Raw genomic sequence first — 8,234 nt, 5'->3', positions numbered from 1 at the left:
TTTGACTTGTCCTAAATGGGAGCAAATGGCATAGCTACAGATTCAAGCAAGTTTAAATTATCTTCGCCAACCCACCATATCCTTGAAGAGTAAATAGTAGAACAAGAGCATACCTAAGTCTTTCTTAGACAATAAAAAAGTAAAGTAACATAGGATTCTTTCCTTTCTACAATGCCTCATCAAAACTTAGTGCAATAACATCCAATGAGAATCAAAGATCAGCAGAGCACACTTTGTGAGAGAACTTGTAATTAAAATCAGAAGAGGTAATAGCTACAGAAATTCAATTTGAATAGAACAAACACTTCCTCAAGTTTGTTTCATGGGAGGAAAAGTTAAAAATATTATACAGAAATAGGAACATACCTACAATACAGAACATTACACACAAATTGTTTGAGCCAGCAAATCTGCAATGATTTCAGGAGCTTTCACTTAAAAAAATGAAAACAAATTATTTGCAAAGTGTATATAGATGGCTCATGCAGACTTCTCAGCTTCTGCAGCCGCCTCTTCCTCTTGCAACTTCTTCAAGGATGGAGGTGGTCTAACTACAATGCTTTTCTTCCATTGTCGATCAAGCTTTCTGGACAATCTCTTGTTAATTCCTTCCTCAAGCTCTCTTTCACGTTTAACAGTAAGCATGCGAGCAATCTTTTAATAGAAAAAGTAAATGATCTAATTAGTAAGATAATAAGACACTGATACCCGAGGTTGGTAGTGTGCAAAGAGCAAAGTCTCAAAGTTCCCGTAGAATTTCATACACGAGTTACAAAATAAAGAAACAGTAGTCTACTCGGTCAATGTGATCAAGCCAGAAAGCAAGGATAAAGAGTTTACACTGTCAATTAAGGTGGGTCTTATCATATCTAAATTAAGATTAAACGTGCAACTAAGAAATCTGAAATCAACAAACTGCATTCAGTCGATGGTAAAGAATTAAGGAAATATACGAGGAAAGAACAAGAAAGGAAGAAGGAGATACTCATCACTGACACAAAGGCACCACATGCACATTCTAGGGCTGCTAGCTTAACTTACTCCTCACAGTTGTTGGTTTGTGAAGTATGGAAGACATTTAAGTGCCACATGAACATTGTGAAGGAAATGCTATTGTATTGAGTTTATTGTACAATAGTTTTATAACTCCCCGCAGTTCAAACTTCAGATTGCACGCTTAGACTTATTCGTTGTGGAGTGGACGAGCTACCAAATTTGTAATGACCCTGTCCTCTCTTTACCCTCCCTCTTCTCCCTTCTCAACCAACCGAAATCACCCTTACATCCCAATGACGACAAACTCCCAAAGTACTCATCCAAAGTGATCACCACCTCATCTCACCATTTGGAAGCAGTAAACATAAGTTTCATTCAGCATTTCACTTTAAAAAGGGGAATTCCCACAAGTTGACCATCAGCTGTCAAGTAATTTCTAGCAAATCAAGCAACATTATCTTTAAGCCTTTCTCTGCCCTAGAACAACAATCACAAGAGCCACGCTCAATCTTATCCACCCTCTAGCGGTTCACTAGAAATACTAATACTTCTACAGGTACCATCTTCCTGAGCCTCTTGTTTTATATTATATAGTTAGCTCAAAGTTGCATTTTCTGAGCATGAAGCTTCAAAAAGTTTTAACCTTTGCTTCTAAAAAGTATTTTATCATATCACAACAATCAAATGGCCCATACTTTACACAATAAACAACAAACCCAGATATGAAAATTCCGTTAACATTCAAATCAAACCACAAAAAAAAAAAAAAAAAGAGAAAAGAGGGAGTACCCTTCTGCGCATACGACGAAATTCACTAGACTTGAACTCATTGCGAACTGATTTTTGAAGACGTAGCATAAACAGCTCACCCTTCAAATCAACGACCTCTTCGTTAATCTCCTCTGTCGTTTTGGCTCTAATTTCCTTCATTTCTTCTTCTCTCTTTGCCATCATAACCACTGTCGACGAACCACGGCTTCCCGACGACGAAGTCGCGAAACGCAACGGCGTGCGAATAGGCCACGACTGACGAATTTGGATGCCGTTAAAGGTTGACTTTGGAATTTTCGAGAAGGGCTCTGTTGGGAAAGTGATTGTTGTTGTCGAAGCAATTGAGAGACTCATCGTCATCTTTTGGCTGCTTCGCTGCGTTGAGTGAGCAATGTGCCTTCGTGAACAGCGCTAAGTACGTACTTGAGTAAGCAATCGATAAGGCTGGCTTCTCCTTTTGTTTTTATATTTTTCTTTTGTAAAATTTTATTATATGAATTATGTTATATATATAACTAAATTTTTTTATATGAAATAATAAAGCAAGAACAACATTTTATTTGTCTTCCCTTTACCTTACTGAAATTTTCAAACGTTAGTCTAAATAAAATTTTTATGGGAAAAGGTTTAGTGAAAATTATTTTAAAAAATTTAAAATAATGTGCAACGGATGGGTGTGCCTTTTTTTATTAAAAGAACTATGAGCTTATAATTTAATATGTTGGTTCAATAAAAACATACCTATTTCACCATCACGAGTATTTTATATAATCATTCACAATATTTAAAATTATTTTTAAGATTCTTAATTTATCTATAATCTTATATAACAAACATTGTGCTTAATTTTTAAATATTGGTCGATGTTAAAAAATTAAAATTAAAAAATAAAAGTACTTGTTGCATAGTTTTTCAATAACTCATTCATAACATGAATAACAACTATTGATTTGGTTAACACAAAACATAATTTATATATCAACCATTAAAATTTTTTAATTTAACAAAAAAATATGTACGCTTCTTATAAAGTTTTTCGTAATTAATAAAATGTTGTTCCCTATGATTTTATTAAGTCGCGATAAATAAATCATTTAGGATGGTCATGTGAGTATAATTATCATTAAAACAATAAAAAAAATTTCAGTAACAAGCTTTTGTCCTTGTAATTTGTGTTAATTATTTCTTTTTAATTTAACCAAATATTTTTCGCGTACAATTTACAGCTTGGCAGGCTGGCAGCACGTGATATGGAGTGGCAGCAGCAAATTCAAAGGAGTGGCAAACTAATTTTTTTTTTTTAAACAAAAAAACCTCATATATATTATTATTATTATTTATTTTAATCCGTCATCCCCTAACTTTCATTTGTTTATTTCGGAAGAATTTATTTTACTTTATTTTCTTCACCGTTCTTATTTCCCCTCTCCATTTTTTCTTCACTTGAATATAAAAGAAAATCACTAACCCTAACTGATTCAATTCAATTCAATTTTAATTCAATTTTCAATTGAAAACAGAAGAACAAACAATAAACATATGGGAAGTGAATCGGCGTGGTGAGTTGAATCGGAGCGGGTGAAGAAGATCTAAAACTGAGTGGTGAGTAATGGGTGCTGCGGGTTCTAAACTCGAGAAAGCTCTCGGCGACCAGTTCCCTGAAGGCGAGCGTTACTTCGGCCTCGAGAATTTCGGCAACACTTGCTATTGCAACAGCGTTTTGCAGGTTCTACGCCCCCCAATTTTCATACATATATTCTTTTTGCTTTTGAATTTTCTGATTTTGGAATTTTTTTTGTTTTCTTTCTTAATCGCGATTTAGAATTTGATGCTAGGTTATGATTATTTGTTTCCTTCTCTTTCAATTTTTTGAGTTTTGATTTTTTTTTTTTTTTTTTGGTTTGACCAACAAGCTGTCGTTTCTGGCCGTTTACTGGTCAGTTTATGTTCACCTGATTGTAAAGTTGTATGAACTCGTTTTTGTTAGCTTTCCTACAAACTGTATTGTATTTATTGAGCTCTATCTATGTAGTCTGTTTTAATACAAATTATATCCCTGCCGTTTATATGTTTGTGTAAGCTACTTGATGAGGTGGAGTTATACTTAGAATCTTAATAGTTAGTAAATAATTGACATTTTATTTCTCCATTGCAGCATCCAGATTATGCGTATGTTATGTTGACATGTTTGCAACAGTCCAATGTTGATGCTTTGATATGTTAGATTTCTTATTGTCTATTTCTGATTTCTATGTAGGCCCTTTATTTTTGTGTTCCATTTCGTGAACAATTGCTAGACTATTACTCAAATAATAAGAACCTTGGGGATGCTGAAGAGAATCTCTTGACGTGCTTGGCAGACTTGTTTACACAGGTAAGATTCCTACTAGTCAAGTCATGTGCTGACTTCTAGTGTCGTCGTTTCTTTGTGCTCCTCTAACTTAGAGAAGATAATTTACTAGTTTCCATGGAATCAACTCCGTCCTTTTTAAAAAGTACAAATCTTGCTTCTCAAAAATATAAGTTTATCTGTCATTATAGAATAGGTTACTTATGTGTGATATGGGTGCTTTATATAAAATCAATCCAAACTCTTTATTTCCTATCTGGGATTGCTTAAAATTCTTTCCTTTTCTATGTTCACCTTCACGTTATGAATGGAATAACCTTAATGGTTTTTGTTCAACCTTTATTTTTAATACAAGAGATATGAAAATTCTTAGTGTGTGACTGCGTAGAGTTGTTGTCTTGATGTGATCATTATGATTTATTAGGTAACTAATCAAGATTTCTACTTAGGTGGTTAGTATGCGAAGCCTATTTTTTTTAACTAACTTCTCTACTTTCGGCAAGGAAACTATGATCTGGAATTGTTTTTGCCTTACCTTCTCCCATGATGGTTTTCTTGTCCTGTCACTAGATGATGCATGACATGCTGGTTACCATGAAGGGGCTATTTGGAATGCAATTTAGTAGTTGGAAGCTATAAATTCCTCTATTTTGTGCTGCTTTAGGTTTCATTTCTTACTTCCTTTATATTTTCATGGATGAGAAGCAAGAAATTTTTTAATGAGAAGAGAGATTACACGAAAGTGGATTGTCTAATAGCGGCTTCCCAATTTTCCTTTATTGAAGAGATATTTCATTTCATACTTGTATTGCATTTTGAGGCAGCTTTCACAGGGGCTTAGTTTGCTACATTACACATTAGGGAGGCATTTGTTTACTACTTGAATGGAAGGTTTTAAACTCAGACCTTCTGACTTCTTCTCTGGATGGATTTGCATTCTTGTGATTTTGCATGCTTCTCTTCATGTTTCCATTGGCAAAGATATCAATTTTTAAGTTATTATTTTATTTCTTTTGAAAACCTTTCTTATATTTTTTAATAAGACATTACTCTTAGCCTGGAAAGTGCTGCATTTGGGAGATTTTGTTCATATATACAAATCTCAACTTTGTTTCACTGGCCTTAATTATTCATCATCGTAATTAAGTCTTTTTGGGTTTATTATTTTAATTTCTCTCTCTCTCTCTCTCTCTAAATGGAAATTGTAGAATCAAGTTATGGCATATTAGTTTTTACATCTAAGTATTTGTGCCATGGCGCCAAGGCCAACAGTTGATTGTTCTTTTGTGTAGATAAGGGCTCAGAAGAAGAAAACAGGTGTCATTGCTCCAAAGCGCTTTGTTCAGAGGTTGAAGAAACAAAATGAGCTTTTTCGCAGCTACATGCATCAGGTACATTATATCCATAGCTTTTTCGCGCTCTCGTACAGTATTGATCGTGGCATAACATCATAATATTATTTGCATGTGTGCATATAATTCCTCACATTTTTAGTTCCTTGATCAAAGTTTTGCGCATGCGGGTTTACATTCTCATTCTTTGTTGGGGTTTGTCATCTGTCATACCTGCAAGTATGTTGCAAGGTACGGAATGAGGTTTGACTAAATGGCTACATAATGCACTTAGTAATATTATAAAGTACATCTCACTGCTACTTTTCTCTTGCAATTTCAATGCTCCAATGCTCGCCTTGTTGTTGCATTCGTTTCTTATTTGAAAGTTCAACATATTATTGGTTATTTTCTGGTTGCCTGTCTTAGCTAAAACTCTTGGATCTGCATTTTTCTTATTATCCAGAAGATGTAAAAGGGAATAGATATTTACCTCCTTCATTCCTCATTTTTTGTGTAGGATGCTCACGAATTCTTGAATTTCTTGCTAAACGAACTTGTTGACATTCTGGAGAAAGAGGAAGCTGCAAAAAGTGATCCAGAAAGTTCATCGCCATCTGAGAAGACTGCAAATGGCCCAACAAATGGTCTGGCAAATGGTGTTCGAAAAGAGCCATTGGTTACGTGGGTGCATAAAAATTTTCAGGTATTACCTCCTGTTCAAGTCACTCTAGTGCAATAGCTGAATGTTGAACATATATCATTTACCCCTTTATATCTGCTTATGTTTGTTTTCTACCAAGTAGAAGAATGTTAGATGCTTATCTTTTTATTGCTGTTTTTGCAGGGAATTCTTACCAATGAGACAAGGTGCTTGCGATGCGAGACAGTTACAGCCAGGGATGAAACTTTTTTTGACTTGAGTCTTGATATTGAACAAAATAGTTCTATAACAAGCTGCTTGAAAAATTTTAGCTCCACAGAGACTTTGAATGCTGAAGACAAATTTTTCTGTGATAAATGCTGCAGGTTGGTGATCTATACTTATATCTGCAAATCCTCAGTTACTGATATTTCTTGCATTGTAGTTGTGTTACATTACTTGTGACTACTTGTTTCTGTCTGATTTGGATTAGGCACTTTTGTCAAGTTATTCCTCTTTAACTTTTAGCCATTGTCCTGCTCTTGTGCTTCCATTTACTGGCTATAGGGACACATTAGGTGATGAGATGTAGCTAGTTTTCTTTTCCTCCCTTTGGTGATTTGATAGTTCAAAACTTTTAATCAATTAGAATACTTGTAATCCTTATCATTTGGAAATGACAGATTATCATTTTTCTTTTTCCTTTGGTTATTCGAGAGCACAAAACTTTCAATTTATTATTAGAACGCTACTATTCTGTCATTGGACAAGAAAGATTATTATATCACTTATTTTAGATGTTTATTAAACTTGAATGGTCTGGGTACTGTATGTGCTTTAATGCTGCCACAGTTAATTTTTTACTGGGTGCCTTGTATTTAATCTTTGAGTATGCAATTAAGTCTCGCGAGGAGTCTGTTCAATTAGGCTGTTTTAGAACTTAAAGAACTTAAATTATCTTATTATATCTTACGGAGTTATTTTCGTAGAACTTGTGATGTTGGAGGTAAAGAATCTTTCTCAGGATTCTTTGTTGTACGATATATATACATCTTCTACAATTGTTTAGTGATGGTTCAATTTTCCATTGGTAACATGTATTGAGTTCCGTGCATTTAAGTGCAGCCATCACAAGCTTCCTTTGATTTTATTTTTGATCATGCCTACAAATTGGCCTCAATCAGTTACAAATATAGGCCACATGGAATTACTTAAAAGAGAGAACTTTTGCAATTGGAGATTGGGATGTTTGATGGCGTGTTATGTGGTTAATCCATTCCTGCATGGTAACTGATCATTGATCTTTTTCACCATCTTGCAGTTTGCAAGAAGCGCAGAAGAGGATGAAGATAAAGAAATCTCCCCATACTCTGGTCATTCATCTTAAGCGATTTAAATACATTGAGCAGCTGGGGCGATACAAGAAGCTATCTTACCGTGTTGTCTTTCCGCTTGAGCTGAAGCTTAGCAACACAGCAGAAGATGCAGATATTGAGTATTCGCTATTTGCTGTAGTTGTCCATGTAGGCAGTGGACCAAACCATGGGCATTATGTCAGTCTCGTGAAAAGTCATAACCACTGGTTATTTTTTGATGATGAAAATGTGGAGATGATCGATGAGTCTGCTGTGCAGACATTTTTTGGATCGGCACAGGAATATTCAAGTAATACGGATCATGGGTACATCTTGTTCTATGAAAGCCTTGGTGCTGGTAGTAACAAGAGCTGAGTAGAGAGACGGGCGGGTTTTGGTTTTACAATGATTAGGTATTTTAATCATTCGGACTAATTTTTCTTCTGTTGTCTATGTTTATTATTTTCATTTCTTTTGCCTACTTCACCCTGTGGAAAGAGCTATCGATGCTATAAAGCGGGTTGTCAAAAGAATGTATACTTAGGTGGTTTCCATGTACAGTGTGGATGGTGGAAGCACACTATCCTTTTTTTTTTTTTGGTTCACAAATAAGAGGGAAGGGAGCAACAGTGTATATGGTGTGTGAGAATTTTCACAAGAGACAATTTGTATTCTTCTATGGTTGAGAATGTTCAATTAACACCATAAATGCAAATACAATGCAGTTGGAATTGCTCTCTTATTTGATTTTGCTGCAAAATAAATGGTTGGTATTATATGATTTGTGT

The 8,234-nt window shown here is 34.7% G+C and overlaps 2 protein-coding genes across 2 annotated transcripts; one reads left to right on the top strand and one right to left on the bottom strand.

Moving 5' to 3' along the window:
• Positions 1-274: 274 nt before the first annotated feature.
• On the bottom strand, positions 275-2,210 carry LOC102622482 (50S ribosomal protein L29, chloroplastic). Its single transcript, XM_006464180.3, has 2 exons — positions 1,786-2,210; positions 275-654 (listed from the first exon to the last, which is right to left on the bottom strand). The coding sequence occupies exons 1-2, from the start codon at positions 2,125-2,127 to the stop codon at positions 481-483; spliced, it is 516 nt and encodes a 171-aa protein (XP_006464243.1). The 5' UTR covers positions 2,128-2,210; the 3' UTR covers positions 275-480.
• Positions 2,211-3,121: 911 nt separating this feature from the next.
• LOC102622180 (ubiquitin carboxyl-terminal hydrolase 4) lies at positions 3,122-8,188 on the top strand. The gene is made up of 6 exons (XM_006464179.3): positions 3,122-3,493; positions 4,025-4,141; positions 5,410-5,508; positions 5,969-6,154; positions 6,296-6,477; positions 7,413-8,188. The coding sequence occupies exons 1-6, from the start codon at positions 3,377-3,379 to the stop codon at positions 7,819-7,821; spliced, it is 1,110 nt and encodes a 369-aa protein (XP_006464242.1). The 5' UTR covers positions 3,122-3,376; the 3' UTR covers positions 7,822-8,188.
• The last annotated feature ends 46 nt before the right edge of the window (positions 8,189-8,234 follow it).

Source organism: Citrus sinensis, chromosome 7 (genome assembly GCF_022201045.2).
Source record: "Citrus sinensis cultivar Valencia sweet orange chromosome 7, DVS_A1.0, whole genome shotgun sequence".
In the NCBI taxonomy this organism is placed as follows: Eukaryota; Viridiplantae; Streptophyta; class Magnoliopsida; order Sapindales; family Rutaceae; genus Citrus; species Citrus sinensis.
The sequence above is the reverse complement of the archived record's forward strand: the minus strand, read 5'-3'. Positions and strand labels throughout refer to the sequence as shown.